A 15,000-nucleotide genomic window follows, 5' to 3' on the forward strand; every position below is an offset into this window, starting at 1 on the left:
CAGACTGTGGGGTCGATAAGGAGTCGAGTCTGGACCTGATTAAGCTGGACATTTTCAGGACTTTCCCTTCGCTCTATATATTCCAGAAGGTGAGGAACAGGGTCAGCAAAAATATTGTAAATATTTCAATTATTACTCGGTGTTAAGACTTTTTCTCTCTGTCTCTGAAGGGTGGACCGTATCATGATGTTTTGCACAATGTCCTGGGGGCTTACACGTGCTACAGACCTGATGTAGGATATGTGAGTATCGGAGAATGTGGTGATGTTCCGGAACTTTCTGACACAGGATTTTAGTGTTGTGACTGTAATGCTAACTAGCGATCCCTACTTTTACCCTCTACACTAATCTCCACTGTACTGTTTCATGTGTCATGGATTTTGCTACTGAAGTGTGTGTGTGTGTGTGTGTGTTTAAGGTGCAGGGAATGTCCTTCATAGCTGCTGTTCTTATTCTGAACCATGAGGAAGCTGACGCCTTTATTGCCTTTGCTAACCTCCTCAACAAACCATGTCAAATAGCCTTCTTCAGGGTGGACCACGACCTGGTAACCAACACACACACACACACACACACACACACACACACACACACACCTCGTGTGAATGTTTATTGGTGGCATTAGCATCACTAACGCTTCGTGTTGTGTAATGGTCGTGTCAGTGGTCTGTGTCTATCTGAGGTTTCTTGTTTCCTGGAGCGAAGTTGTGATTTTATTTCTCGAACGTTGTTATTTTGGGGGATTCTGTGCTTTAATGTGCAGATGCTGAAGTATTTTGCTGCGTTTGAGGTTTTCTTCGAGGAGAATCTACCTAAATTATTCCAGCACTTTCAGAGCAACAGTCTGACTCCAGACTTTTACCTCATAGACTGGTAAGTGCTCCCTACTCCCCATTCCCTTCTCCCTGTTCCCTTCTCCCTGTTCCCTACTCAATATTCCATACTCCCCATTCCCTTCTCCCTACTCAATATTCCCTTCTCCCTGTTCCCTTCTCCCTACTCAATATTCCCTTCTCCCCATTCCCTTCTCCCTACTCAATATTCCCTTCTCCCTGTTCCCTTCTCCCTACTCAATATTCCCTTCTCCCTACTCAATATTCCATATTCCCTATTCTCTACTCCCTATTCCCTTTTTCCTACTCAATATTCCCTACTACCTATTCCATACTCCCTACTCAATATTCCCTACTACCTATGCCCTATTCCGTACTCCCTACTCAATATTCCCTACTCCCTACTCCCTTTTTCCTACTCAATATTCCCTACTACCTATTCCCTATTCCATACTCCCTACTCAATATTTCCTACTACCTATTCCCTACTCCCTATTCCCTTTTTCCTACTCAATATTCCCTACTCAATATTCCCTATTCTCTACTCCCTATTCCCTTTTTCCTACTCAATATTCCCTATTCCCTACTCAATATTCCCTATTCTCTACTCCCTATTCCCTTTTTCCTACTCAATATTCCCTACTACCTTTTCCGTACTCCCTACTCAATATTCCCTACTCCCTATTTCCTACTCAATTTTCCCTACTCCCTTCTCCCTACTCAATATTCCCTACTCCCTATTCCCTACTCCCTTCTGCCCAAATCCCTATTCCCTACCCGACATTCCCTGCTCCCTATTCCCCACGCTCCACTCCTTACTACCTATTTCCTACACCCTTCTGCCCAAATCCCGATTCCACACTCCCGATTCCCTACTCCCTGCTGTCTATGCTGAGAGAATCAATAGCACTATGTAGTGCACTGGTGTGTGTGTGTGTGTGTGTGTGTGTGTGTGTGTGTGTGTAGGATCTTCACGCTGTACAGTAAGCCGTTGCCGCTGGACGTGGCGTGTCGCGTGTGGGATTTGTTTTGCCGTGACGGCGAGGAAGCTCTGTTCCGCACGGCGTTGGGAATCCTGCGCCTTTATCAGGACGTCCTGCTGCAGATGGACTTCATCCACAGCGCCCAGTTCCTGTCTCGCCTCCCGCAGAACACCCCGGCACACACACTCTTCACCTGCATCGCGAACACACACATGCTCAGCAACAATCGCCGCTGGAATCAGGTACACGCCCTAAATATGGAAAATACGCTAAATAACAATCCGTGTAGGATCACTCCCTTTATTGTCTGCTGCAGGTGTTTTCAGCTCTGATGAAAGACGGCCCTAAAGAGGCTGATAAAACAGGAAGTCCTGCCTTAAGGAGTTAACGGCCCACGTCCTGTGAAGCGTGAGATATTCGGAATGTTGAAAGGGATCGTCAAGTACAGTGTTAACGTGTCGGACTGCAGCGACTCGTGGAAGATTTCGGGAAGAAAGATTTCTGCAGCGGATTCGGCTCACGCAGAGAAGACGTGTGGTGTGTGTGTGTGTGTGTGTGTGTGTGTGTGTGTGTGTGTGTGTGTGTGTGTGTGTGTGTGAAGTTATCATGCCATGTGCCAAATGTTTGTGACTGTAAAGCAAATACACACACACAAGCCTAATACACACTAACACAAGTGTACGGCCGTGCGATTACGATGAACAGTCCCTGAGTCGTCGAGGGCGGAGCTTACTGTAATCGTAAATTCAGTCAAACTATTACTAATCTGATTGTATGATCTCAACTCTACATGCTGTTTTTTTTATTTATTTATTTTATTTTAAAGACTAAATACTTGTAAATAGACAGTATAGTAGCTCAGCGAATTTACCCGCGCTAGCTAGTTTCCTACACGCAATACCCAGTGAGCCTGGCTGACGTTAAGAATACCTCAGTGGCTAGCAGTAGCTATCCGAGTAAGTTTGGGTGCAAGCTAGCTAACGTTAAGTAGCTGCTGTTGTGATGTGATGTGATGTGATGTGATGTCATCAAGTTAACTTAAGCTCCGCCCTCCTTGACGCAGGAACTCTTGTTAAATGGCAAGAACATCACGTTACGCTAGACACGCACTGAAGACAAGCGACAAAAACGACACTTTACTCCGACACGAGGTTTCCGGATTCTAACACGTGAACGAAGGTGCGCGGTTTCGCCAAAAAACAAACGGCCCATTTTAAAACCTTTTTTATTTATATATATATATATATATATATAAAGAACACCAAGCGACTGGGTTTAAAAACAAAATACGTAAAATAAATAAATAAATAAATAAATTTCACAGCCGTGAGCAATGACCAAGCATACGTACGTAAACATGTTTATCGTTAACGTTGGTTTTGTTTTTTTGTTTTATTTTTCACTACCGCGATTTATTTATTTATTTATTTTTTTGGTCCAACTTTCCTGAAGTGAATTTCATCCAGTTTTTAAAAATGAGACTCTTTAATTAACGGAAGAAAAATGAGACGATGGATCGAGGAGTAACCGAATTACAGCTAACAGCTACGAATCAGCTACTTGTTTCCAAACACTACACACACACACACACACACACACACACACACACACACACTCACACTCGAGCGCTTGCTCTAAATGCAGTAGTGCTGATCGTGGCCTTTAAACTCGGAGCTGATCTGTGAGGCCGATACACACAAGTGCAATTCCTACACACACACACACACACACACACACACACAGACACACAGCCAGCAGCCTAAGAGCTGATACACACTAGTGCCAAACCTTATATGACTAACACGCACACACACACACTCTGTCCTTTTTGAAACTCTTGTATGTGCTTTTTAAATCCTTTTTTATTGTTTTTTGGGCTGTTGTTGTTGTTGTTGTTGTTTTTTCAGAAGTCCAGAGAGACCATGTTTAAAACGATTTCTGTTCCTTTACACTTCTGAGCTCTGTTCTGAAAACTGACCCTTAAAGGTGCGGTTCACCCAAAAACTAAAATTCTGTCATCTGTTACTCCGCCTCGTATCGTTCCAAAACCCTCAGACCTCCCTCGGTGTTCGGAACACGAACTGAGACGTTTTTAACGAAAGCCGGGAGATTTCCATCCCTCCTAGAACCTTTATTTTCCTAAGTTAAGACCCCTTAGTTATCCAGTGAACCCTTAAAAATCACTGGAGAACCCTTTGTTCTAAGAGAGTAGGTATTCACTGGGTATGTGTGCGATACAAAACCAAATTATTGCTCATTATTTTTTCTTCTTTTAATATCTAGAACCTTAACAAAGAAGTTCTTGGTACTTAGTACACTCTTAGAACAAGGGTTCTTCAGTGGTTGGATACGTAAGCTTGGAAGAACCTTCTCTGATTAGAAAATATAACATAAAAATATATATAAAAAAACCCATAAGCTTCTGTATTTCTATATTGAAAGGTTCTTCGAGGGTTCCTGGCCTTCAAAAACGTTTCTGCTGGTAGTCACTGTGCTGTTGGGTTCTATGGAGGTTCCAAGTAGAGCCCTTTAGATTGGTAAGAAACCGTTTCTGAGGTCTTTCTAATAAGTACTACGAGTTCTTAAAAGGGTTCTACTTGGAACTTTCTCTGATAGCGAATCGGTTCTCGGGTTCCGTGTTGTTTATTGGCTCATTGGATGATGAGGAGGTCTTGACTTCTTGTAAGGGTTCTACTTTCTGATCAGTTCTCAGTTGTAGGATGGATTTAACGTTCTTTTAGGTTTCTTAGCTCTCTACAACGGTTCTGCTCGGAACCTTCTCCTATAAGGACGTTAAGGGACTCTCCTGTTGGCTAACCGAGGGTTGTACTTGAAACCCTTTCTGATAAACCCTAAGTTGTAGGGCGCTTTGTGAGACATGATGGTTGTTAAGGGCTCTCTATGGAGCCTTCAGGGTTCTGTGTTATTTAAGGGCTCATTTGCTAACCGAGTTCTAAATAACTGTTCTGCTTTCTGAGAAACTCTCGTTTGTAGGGTTCTGCAGTATTTAAGGTTTCTTGTTGTATGTTAATTCTCTTGGCTTTCTAAAGGGGTTCAACCCAGAACTTTTCCTAATTGGGAAACTGGTATAGAGGTCTATATTATTTACAAAGAACCCTTTTCCGATAGACAAACACTCTGTTATAGGGTTCTGAATGTTTTGAATAAACAAAACAAACCAGCGTAGCTATAGACCTCGTCTTGCGAGCCAGACTTCCCGACCATGTTTAATAAATAAACGTGTCTAAGCCCTGCCCACTTTCAGAGAAGGAAGCCGTTTGATTGACACGGCAGGCAACCAAGCGCAGCCTTTTCCTCAACCCTGTGAGATTTTGTTTGTTTGTTTGTTTGTTTGTTTGTTTGTTTATTCACCGCTAACTGCCTTTAAAAACTGTTCTCCATGAACTTTTTTTTGGTTCTTCCTCCGAAGTGTCGGAAAGCTGTGCACAGAGAACCAATCAGAACGTAAATCTTGACCATCCTGAATCTTGTGGCCAGAAAAGGGTACGAAAGAGAAATCAGATGCTCGCTGTATCCTGTGGGCGGAGCCTCAGACGCTGACACTTTAACGTGGGTAGTTTAGTTAAGGGCTTTTCAGCTAATGTTTTATGGATATCAAGCTAGCTTTGACGATTTACTTTGAGTCAGCGTTCCAGTTCCACTTCCCGATCTTCTTCATGATTAAACCATGGTGCTGATCTGAGATGCGATGGCGTTGAGGACGATGATGATGCGATGACGTAATCACCTGGTCCATATCAGCCAATGGTGGACGGACTTGAGAAAACACGAATAATAATAATAATAATGTGTGGTCTCTCTGGACTTTCATATCACTGAGTTTTTGTTAACGTGTGAGAAGCATGGTGATGCGAAAGTTTTCGCTCCCTTCCATCATGAACGTTCTAGCAGGAAGAACGGAGTGAGCTGCTGCTCGCTGGAGCTCCAGAGCTGTAAACACGTCCAGACTTCCTGTTTCAGAGTTATTTTATATAGTTTTTTAAGCATTAAGAGCGACTTTGAAGGCTGGATCGATGTTTTATATGAAATCGTTTGACCAAATAATTTTCTTAAACTACCGCCTCGTGACGTCGTGGAGTCACGTAACGCGTCAGACAGTTCACGCGGAGCCGCTTTAACGCATCATCACCATCACCTCGCGTACGGTCGGAAACAAGAAGGCGATTCTTTTGATCCAGAGCGTCGGTGTTTAAAGAAGTACGGCGTATCGAGTACTAACTTGCTTTTAATTTCCTTTTGAAATTCAAACTCATTATTGTACAGGTTTGGGTTTGTTTTTTGGGGTTTTTTTTACATGCTGTCAGTGTTGTATATAAACTGTGAAATGATTTCTCTAGATTAGAAATGTAAATATAAATTAATTACATTCCCAATACGCACGTGTCTGTCGTTTTTCTTTGACTTATTTTTTTCTTTCGTGTACATATTTACGGACGCAGAGGTGGAGAAAATAAACTAAAGTGCTCACGCATCATTCTTTCCACTTAAGATAACTCACGACTTAAGGCTAATTGATTGAAATATTAGCTTATTGAACAGTCAGAATAATGACTCGAACAATTTCTGTAGTTACGAGAAGAAGAATGATTCGTTTGGGAGTCAAAAAGAGTTGACTCACTGGTGAGTCAAATGATCTGAATCACTGAAAAGAGCTGGAATTCCTATCACTTGAGAAATTCCTGGCCTTAGATTGGGGCGGGGTTACAACGGGTGGGCGGAGTAACACGTGTTATGATCGGCTGAAGGACAAAAACCCAGGAACGGTGTGGTGATGTCATTTTCAAGCCGCAACCAGCAAGAGAACGAAGGTCAGACGATGTACTTTTGCACCACCTGTAAGTAGGATCCGATATTTCTACTAAGTCACTGTATAAATAAATAAATAGATAGATAGATAGATATCCATCAATAAAGACATGTAACAATGCCCACATTTCATAAACCAGTCCAACCACAAGTCCCGCCCCCCCAAACACGCTGCAAGGAAAAGACTGCAGTTCTGTATAACATGAAAAATGTTGTATTTTGAAAAATAAAAAGCTAAATGTACACGCAGAAACCAACAATCCAGCAAAGTCCTTTTTAAAATTTAACACAACGGAACATTTCAGCCAAAAAGTTATTTTAACCCAAACTGTAGATCAAAAGTCCCATTCGATGCACATTTTTACTGTTTCTTGGCTAAACTGGAGTCCATAATGTCCTGTTACCTGCTAGCAAAATTAGCCTCGTAGCTTCAGGACGAATCTAATGCTACGTATGACGTTAAGGTGGATTTCATTTCTGGCTGAACTTTTCCTTTAACAGTTCTCCTCTTTAACCAGCACCAACCGTTTATTCCGAGTCAGTAAAAGAGGTTTAAACTCAGACGGCCAGCAGGGGGCGATATGCTGCTACGGTATCAATACTGTGATATGTTGTTACGATACAGACGTACTGGAGAGTCGGTGGTGTTGTGTGTAACACACGAAAGACACTTTACAGTAATGAGAAGCCGATTGTTTTTCAAAGAAAATAAGTTTTGGCACCATTTTGCAAGATCAAATATATATACGTGGGCGACCGTGGATCAGGTGGTAGAGCGGGTTGTCCACTAATCGTAGGGTTGGGGGTTCGAGTCCCGGCCCACGTGACTCCACATGCCGAAGTGTCCTTGGGCAAGACACTGAACCCCAAGTTGCTCCCGAGGGCAAGTTAACGCCTTGCATGGCAGCTCTGCTCCCATTGGTGTGTGTGAGTGTGTGAATGAGACACAGTGTATAGCGCTTTGGATAAAAGCGCTATAGAAGTGCAGACCATTAACCATTATACGTATATATATACGATTTGATATTTCGGTCGTATCGCCCCGCACGTGACATCAGTGCCCACTAATTTTCCCCAGCCTTGTTCTTTTTCTTCTTCTCTTTCTTTTTCTCCTTCTTTTTCTTCTTGTCTTTCTTCTTTTTCTTCTTGGCGGTGTTACTCGACTGGGCGTCATCCTCTTTCCTGGGTTTCGTCTCCCGGACTCTGGACTTGTCCTCGGTCCTGCGAGGGCTCGTGTCTTCTCTCGGTCGTTTCCTCTCGGCGCTCCGCTCGTCTCGGTCTCGGCACTCCGCGGGCTTGTGCTCTCGCTGCCTCTTACTGTCTTTAATCTGCTGATCCTGTGACACGGAAGACATCGTGTAAGAGGTTATGAATATGAGTAAGTGTGTAAAATACTGTTCTGTTTTCTTTATAAATGCTACAGCTTTTCATTTTCTTAGCATACATAATATATATATATAAAATATATATATCAACGTTCACACTTCAGAGTCACAATCTCTCATTTACCTTCACGGTTTTAAAAATAAATAAATAAATAAAGAAGACAGAAAACTCTGCAAACTTTTTTTTTTTTTAACCTCGTACCCATCAAAGACGTAGTCCCCGTCAGTCACAGTAACTATGTCTTGCTGTGGAAAACCCAGTGCGTCACAGTGTTGAAAGGTTTTTCAGGTTTTACACTGCTGCAGCTAATCCGAGCAGTCCTTCGTGATTCTGAAGCTCCTGCCCAGAAAAGTGTAGAAAAGGCGTGAGATATCAGACGCTCTGTAAGTGGAAGTGTGGGAGTGTCCAGGCCTGGGAATAATGAAGTGCAGACTAAGGTCGTTTTCACACTTGTAATTTTTTCCCGACTGGTGAGGTCTGGATGCTGTTTTGGAGCTTGGGCGTGGTCTGGAGATCTGATGACGGTGGTCTGGAGATCTGATGACGGTGGTCTGGAGATCTGATGACGGTGGTCTGGAGATCTGATCACGGTGGTCTGGAGATCTGATGACGGTGGTCTGGAGATCTGATGACGGTGGTCTGGAGATCTGATGACGGTGGTCTGGAGATCTGATCACGGTGGTCTGGAGATCTGATCACGGTGGTCAGGGACATCAGGTGTGGAAGCTTCCCACATTCTGGCTTTTTTCTTTGCCGAGTGAGTCTTCGTTCATCAGAAAAATAAACAGATGAAAGTAAGTGCCTACTATTTCGCAATCCTGTGCACAAACGTGACGTGAGGAATTGCGTAAAATAGTCAGTTTGGAAGGAATTCAAACCTTGGATTGCGAGCCCCGCCCCCAAAGGAGCGACCACAAACTGTATTCCGACCGAGTCTGAAAGCACCGTTAAAGCACATCCAAAGAGCCTTGGACTCTAACTAAATCTGTAATCGGATTAAAAAGCGAGTCCTAAACTCGGACACGGGTCACGTGTCGTGTTCGCAGTGTTTAGTGTGTTCACCTGGTGTGCGTCGGTGTGTTTGTGTCCCTCTGCGCTGCTCAGGTCCCCGAAAAACTCCTCACAGCGCTGACAGAAGAAGCCGATCACGGGGATCAGATCGCCCGAACCTGCGCGACAGAACTGATATTAGCCTCGCGCGTCAGTGCTTAGACGCGTTCCTACTGTATACGGCGAGGGTTCTGCGTTAGAACCTTCGTGCTTGAGCAGTCCCTCCAGCTCCTTCACCAGGTACTCCTTCCTCTTCTTCTGGATCTGCTTCTCTCTCCGCTCCTTCTCCCTCTCGTCGCTCTGATAACCGACACCAAACTCCGCGTTAGCATCAACGCCGCGCAGCCTCGCCGTTTCTCTTATTATTGTTTGTTTCATTCATTCACTACGTCGTTACCTTGTCTCTGTGCTCGGTGTCTCTGTGTGACTGACTGCTGTCAGACCGATTACTCCGACTGTCATCAGACTTCTGCACTGCACACAGTACAAATCAAATTCATTATCACACTGATACTGGTGTCTGATCTCACATTCATATCTTTACTGCATTATTACAGCTCTGATACCGGGGTCTAATCTAGTACTCATATCATCACTGCGTTATTATAGCTCTGATACTGCGGTCTAATCTAGTTCTCATATCTTTACTGCATAATTATAGCATTGATGCAGATGTCTAATCTAATTCTCATATCTGTACTGCATTTTTATAGGTCTGATAGTGGTGTCTAATGTAGTTATCATATCTTTACTGCCTTATTATAGGTCGGATATGGATATTTTTCTAGCTCTTATTTAGAAGTCTGATCTATTTCTCATACCTTCAATGTATTATTACAGGTCTGATACTGGTGTCTGATTTAGCTATCTGATTGTTGTTGCTTTATTATAGGTGTGATATTAATGTCTGATTAAGTTCCGATACCTTTAAGATATTGTGTATCGCTCTTATATCAATGTCCAGTCTATCGTACCTTTAGCGCATTATTACAGGTCTGATACTGGTGTCTGATCTAGTTTGGAAACCTCTGGTACATCATTACAGATGTGATACTGGTATCTATTTGAATTCTTATGCCTTTTTTATATTATTATAGGTCTGATGTTGGTGTTACGCTGATGCATTTGATATATATTTTTATATCTCTTATGTTGATGTCTGATCTATTTCTCATACCTTTAGTGTATTACTATTACAGGTCTGATATCTATGTCTGACCAATCTCTGATACCTCTAGTATTATCTAGTACAAAATAGGTATGATGATGTCTGATCCAGCTCTAATGCATTTAGTGCATTATAGGTTGGATATTAAAATCTGATCTAGTTCTTACACCATTAGTGTATGACAGGTCTGATATTGATGTCTGATCTAGCTTTGTTATGTATAGTGAATTATTAAAGGTTTCAGGAAATCTGATCCGATATCGATGTCTCATGTAAATAATACCCATAGATCCTTACAAAAGGTCTGATGTCTGTGTCTGATCAAGGTCTGATATTTTTAATATATTATTACAGCTCGATGTCTGATCTAGCTGTGATACCTTTAGGGTATTATTATCGGTTTCAGAATGTCTGATCAAGCTCTAATATTAGTCTATTATTAATGGTATGTCTAATCTAGCTAGTCTATTTAATGACTGATGTCCAATCAAGCACTTGTACATTTTAGTGTATTATTATAGGCCTGATACCGATGTCTGATCTAGCTCTGATACCTTTCCCGCGGTTCAGCAGTGTCTCCAGCGTCGCTCGGAGAGCCGTGTTCGAGCTCGCTCCTCTTTGCTCCTCCTGCTTCTGCTTCAGTCTGGTGGCCATCTTGCTGATGTCGGCCTGGCTCAGGTTCAGCCCGATGGTCTTTAGCAGGTTCTTCACCCTCTCACGCTCCTCCGCGGACACGTCCGGTGTCAGGGGTCGCCTGGAGGTCACAGCCTGGCCTTTGGGCTCCTGGAGGATGGGCGGTTTGGAGAGATAGGGAGACGAGATCTGATTTTCGGCAGGTCTAGATTGGGCGAGGGGGACAGTGACGGCTTGGGGTTTCTTCCTCCCGTCTTCGTCTCCGTAGAGAAACGCCTCCTCGTCTTCGATGCTGTGGAAGACGCATCTATTCGGGAACGCGTCCGGTTTTTGTCCCGGATCGTTCCACGATAAGATTCGAGGTAACGCGCTGTCGCCTCCGCCCACTCGCTCGTGAGGAAGTACGGAGTTCGGGTAAAAGTCGACGGCTTGTTCGGGTTCACACGACTTCCTCGGATGATCTGGAAGATTCTGTGAAGGTGCAGGCTGAGGTTCCGGCTTTATTCTCGTGTCTTCCTGGGTCTGATAAAATTATACAAACATATTACATCGTCATGAAACAATTCAAATACAAGACGTGAATAAACACTACATACATGATATCCAAATATTTACAAAATCATGTGACTCGTCTCGATTGGGAATCCAATCTGATTGCTTCTAGCTAGAACATAAAACAAGCTCCTTACTCTAGCTGTGCATCACACCAGAGTTCTGGGAGGCGTGTTCCTATGAGACGCGTCACGATTTGTGTTGCCTTATTTTACTTTAAAAACAAAAAAAATTGACATTGACACTTTTATTTTAATGTCTAATCAAAGTAATTATTTAACAACGTAAAGAACGCAGCGAATCCAAGGCGCTTCTGTTCTTTTGAGGACGTGGAAATCCGTCAAAGAACCGAAAAAAAAGCGGATTTTGTTTTAACGTCACGTGATATATATATATATATATATATATATAAAACGTCACGTGATATATAACGTCACTTTTACTCCTGTGTTGTCACGTAAACGTGTTTACAGGTAAAACGGCGTAAACTCTTAACGCACACACTAACTACGATAACCCCGAGGCGGAGAGAACAGGAAAAACAGTCACGTTAGGTTCTAGGGTCATTTTTTTGGTCATCTTTACTGTCTTAGATTGGACATAAACATCACGCCATTATATCTCTGATATGTTTAATGCATTGTTATAGGTATGACGATGTCTGATCTAACGCATATTCCTTTACTGCATTATTATAGGTCTGCTGTGGATGTCTAATCTAGCTCCATCTTTAGTGTATTATTAGAAATCTAATGATGTCTGATCTAGCTATGGTATCTTTAGTGTATTATTATAAATCCAATGACATCTAATATAGCCCTGACAGTTATTATTATAGTCTGATGCTGTCTTATTTTTAGTGTATAATAATAAATCCAAGTCTGACAATGTCTGATCTAGTTCGGATACCATTGTTATAGTGCATTATTACAGCATTATAATGATAATCAGCCCGATGTCTGACCTAGCCCGGATACCATTAAAGCATTACTATAGGGCTTATATTGATGTCTGATCTAGCGCTGGTATATTTAGTGTATTATAATGTGTCTGATGATGTCTGATCTAGCTCTAAGATCTATACTATGAGTCTGATGATGTCTGATATCTATACTATAATAAGTCTGATTGTGTCTGATCTAGCTAAGGTATCTTTCGTGTATTATAATGTCTGATTTAGCTCTGATATCTATATTAAGTCTGATTATATCTGATCTAGCCGTGGTAACTTAAGTTAACAGCTTATTCTGATTGGTGCTTTGGTAGCATGGTCCTGTTCTAACATATACAGCCCCGCCCACCACAAATCAGACCTAAAAACTCCAAAAAAAAAAAAAAAAAAAAACCCTTTTTGTTATTTTTTTCTTGTTATAAGATTCTTGGTTTTTTTCCGTCAATTCACTTTCATGTGTTTTATTTCTATTTCTCTTCTTTTTTCTCCTTTTATCTATCCATCCTTTTTTCTCCATCAAATGTCTGCCGTTGGGGATAATTCAGCGCAGGCGCTGCAGATGACCCGAGAGGAGGGTGGGTTACCTGGCTGGTCACGAAGGTGTTTTTCACCATAGTGAGGTGTTTCTCCAGCTCTTTGCTCTGAAGAACCTGTTTGAGGTTCTGGAAGAGGTCCGGTACTCTGGTGCTAACGGACGGAGCCGCTGCCTCTTTAACGCTGTGCTGAGAGTCTTTATGGAGCCGAGGCTGGCTTTTACTCCTCGCTAAGCTCCTCCCCCGGCTGCGACTGCGACTGCGACTGTGACTCCGAGGCCGGCTCTTCGCTCTGGAAGAGCGGCTTTTCCCCCGACTCCTGCTCCTGCTCCGAGCTCGGCTCCTTCCTCGACTGCGAGCTCGGCTCTTCCCCCGGCTCCTCCCTCGACTCCGGCTCCTGCTCTTACTCCGGCTCCGCCCTCTCGAGTGCTTCTCTGCGCTGCGTCTCTCGGCTTCGCCGTCTGCGCTCGAGCGTCTCGAGCCTTTGTCTCCTGATTCGCTGGAAGGTTTGAGCCGATCTTTAGCTTCCAGGATGCGCAGGAATTCTTCAGCTTTCTTCCTGTGAGGATGTGGAGGAAAAAAGCACAAATTTTAATATTCAACAGAGGAGGCGTGGCCTCCGTGTGTGTCAGTCTCAGTGAAGGAGGCGTGGCCACCCCTATAATCCCACATTTCTCCCTTTGTGTTTTTCTCTCATTCTTCTTTCATTTCTGTCCTTTCTTTCGATTTTTGCTCCCTTCCCTCCATCCTTTTCCCTGCATTTGTCCTTTCTTCCTCCCGGTCATTTTTTTTCACTAATCTTTCTTCCTTTTATCTCTCCATCTTCACTCTTCCCTCACCACACCTTTTCTTTCTCCTCAGTGTTTACATTCTTCCTAAATTTTTCTCACCCCTTATTTTTTACTTTACTTTCTTTCATCCTTCCTCCATACTTATTTTTTGCTTTCTGCCTTTAGTGTCACTTTATTTTCTATCCATTCACCTCTTCCTTTTGCTATTTAAGATTATTTAATATTGATCTATTATCGACTGCACTCTTTCTGTACTTATTCATTTAATCCTTTCATCCTTTCTCCGTTATCCTTTTTCTCCATCATTTTAAAACCTTGCATTTAGTAACGTGTGTGTGTGTGTGTGTGTGTGTGTTTATATGTGTGTTTATATGTATATATGTGTGTGTGTGTGTGTATAAACGTTACTCACTTCACCTCCAGACTCTGCAGATCATCCTGGTGAAGTGTCCATCCTGCAGGAAACTGTGCTGGAGGAGCTGTTGCCTGTTCACACACACACACACACACACACAGAGATAAAGGAGTGTGAAAATACGACATATAAGTGAGGTGAAATGACGATACAAAGAACACTGATGATATACCCTGATGAAGAAATCTGACTTGTGATGCAGTAATGGTGAGGATAAATGTCATATCACGGTGTTTGAGTATTAGTAACTGCACTCTGTGATATACCGTAGACCGTGATACCGATAGCCGGTTATTACACCGGACTGTATGAAATATCGCACAGCCCTGAGCACGTTTCAGTGAGTTTATCAGCGGTACCTGGTAATGCGGCTCGGTGCTGAAGCTCTGAAATCCCGGAGGGGGAATCGATCTGGGGTAACACACGGGGTTCGGGAAATGCGGAGGGAAATTCGGTCTGTTAAACGGGCCTGGAAACGGAGGACCGGCCGCGGAAGCGGCTGAAGGTCCATACCGGGGAGGGGGGACAGGAGCCCGGTGATAATCCGGGTTCGGCCTGCGGTGCATTTCTGCTCCTGTTAGTTTAGCTTAGCTTATCTTAGTTTAGCAGTAACGTAAAAAAACATTACTCATGAGTTATATATTATAATCGTAACATATATTTCTGGATATTTTAAATAATTTTAATTGAATAAAATAAAATAAAGCTTTAAACCAAGATCACTAATGAGTCGGGTCTGCGTGTATGGGACTGAATCACAGTCATAGCACCGAATCTCATCTCTGCATAATATTGCACCCTAAGGACCCTACTGATTGGTGCCTATCATATTCGCCTGATGTAAGATAAATAAATAAATAAATCACAAACGCACCAG

General features: G+C 42.9%; 2 protein-coding genes across 3 annotated transcripts in view; one reads left to right on the plus strand and one right to left on the minus strand.

Moving 5' to 3' along the window:
* tbc1d12a (TBC1 domain family, member 12a) overlaps window positions 1-6,212 on the plus strand; it is an 18,402-nt gene extending 12,190 nt beyond the window's left edge. Inside the window, exons 8-13 of the mRNA XM_017475723.3 lie at window positions 4-89; window positions 171-242; window positions 419-547; window positions 764-873; window positions 1,800-2,058; window positions 2,133-6,212. Of these exons, the coding sequence (XP_017331212.2) occupies window positions 4-89; window positions 171-242; window positions 419-547; window positions 764-873; window positions 1,800-2,058; window positions 2,133-2,204 (728 nt within the window). The 3' untranslated portion in view covers window positions 2,205-6,212. The remainder of the gene's footprint in view (window positions 1-3; window positions 90-170; window positions 243-418; window positions 548-763; window positions 874-1,799; window positions 2,059-2,132) is intronic.
* A 629-nt stretch (window positions 6,213-6,841) lies between these two features.
* si:ch211-195b21.5 (zinc finger protein 318) lies at window positions 6,842-14,910 on the minus strand. 2 transcript variants are annotated; one of them, XR_006983104.2, is made up of 9 exons: window positions 14,483-14,910; window positions 14,121-14,194; window positions 12,969-13,476; window positions 10,802-11,402; window positions 9,477-9,553; window positions 9,283-9,379; window positions 9,092-9,198; window positions 8,231-8,792; window positions 7,843-7,980 (listed from the first exon to the last, which is right to left on the minus strand). XR_006983104.2 is itself a non-coding variant. In XM_017475717.3 (8 exons), exons 1-8 carry the CDS (start codon window positions 14,687-14,689, stop codon window positions 7,708-7,710), a joined length of 1,944 nt encoding a protein of 647 aa, XP_017331206.1. In that variant the 5' UTR covers window positions 14,690-14,908; the 3' UTR covers window positions 6,842-7,707. The 2 variants fall into 2 exon arrangements, 1 of the variants encoding a protein (XP_017331206.1); XM_017475717.3 differs by lacking the exon at window positions 8,231-8,792 and having other exon boundaries at window positions 6,842-7,980; window positions 14,483-14,908.
* Between the last annotated feature and the right edge of the window lie 90 nt (window positions 14,911-15,000).

Source organism: Ictalurus punctatus, chromosome 9, assembly GCF_001660625.3.
Source record: "Ictalurus punctatus breed USDA103 chromosome 9, Coco_2.0, whole genome shotgun sequence".
Classification (NCBI taxonomy): domain Eukaryota; kingdom Metazoa; phylum Chordata; class Actinopteri; order Siluriformes; family Ictaluridae; genus Ictalurus; species Ictalurus punctatus.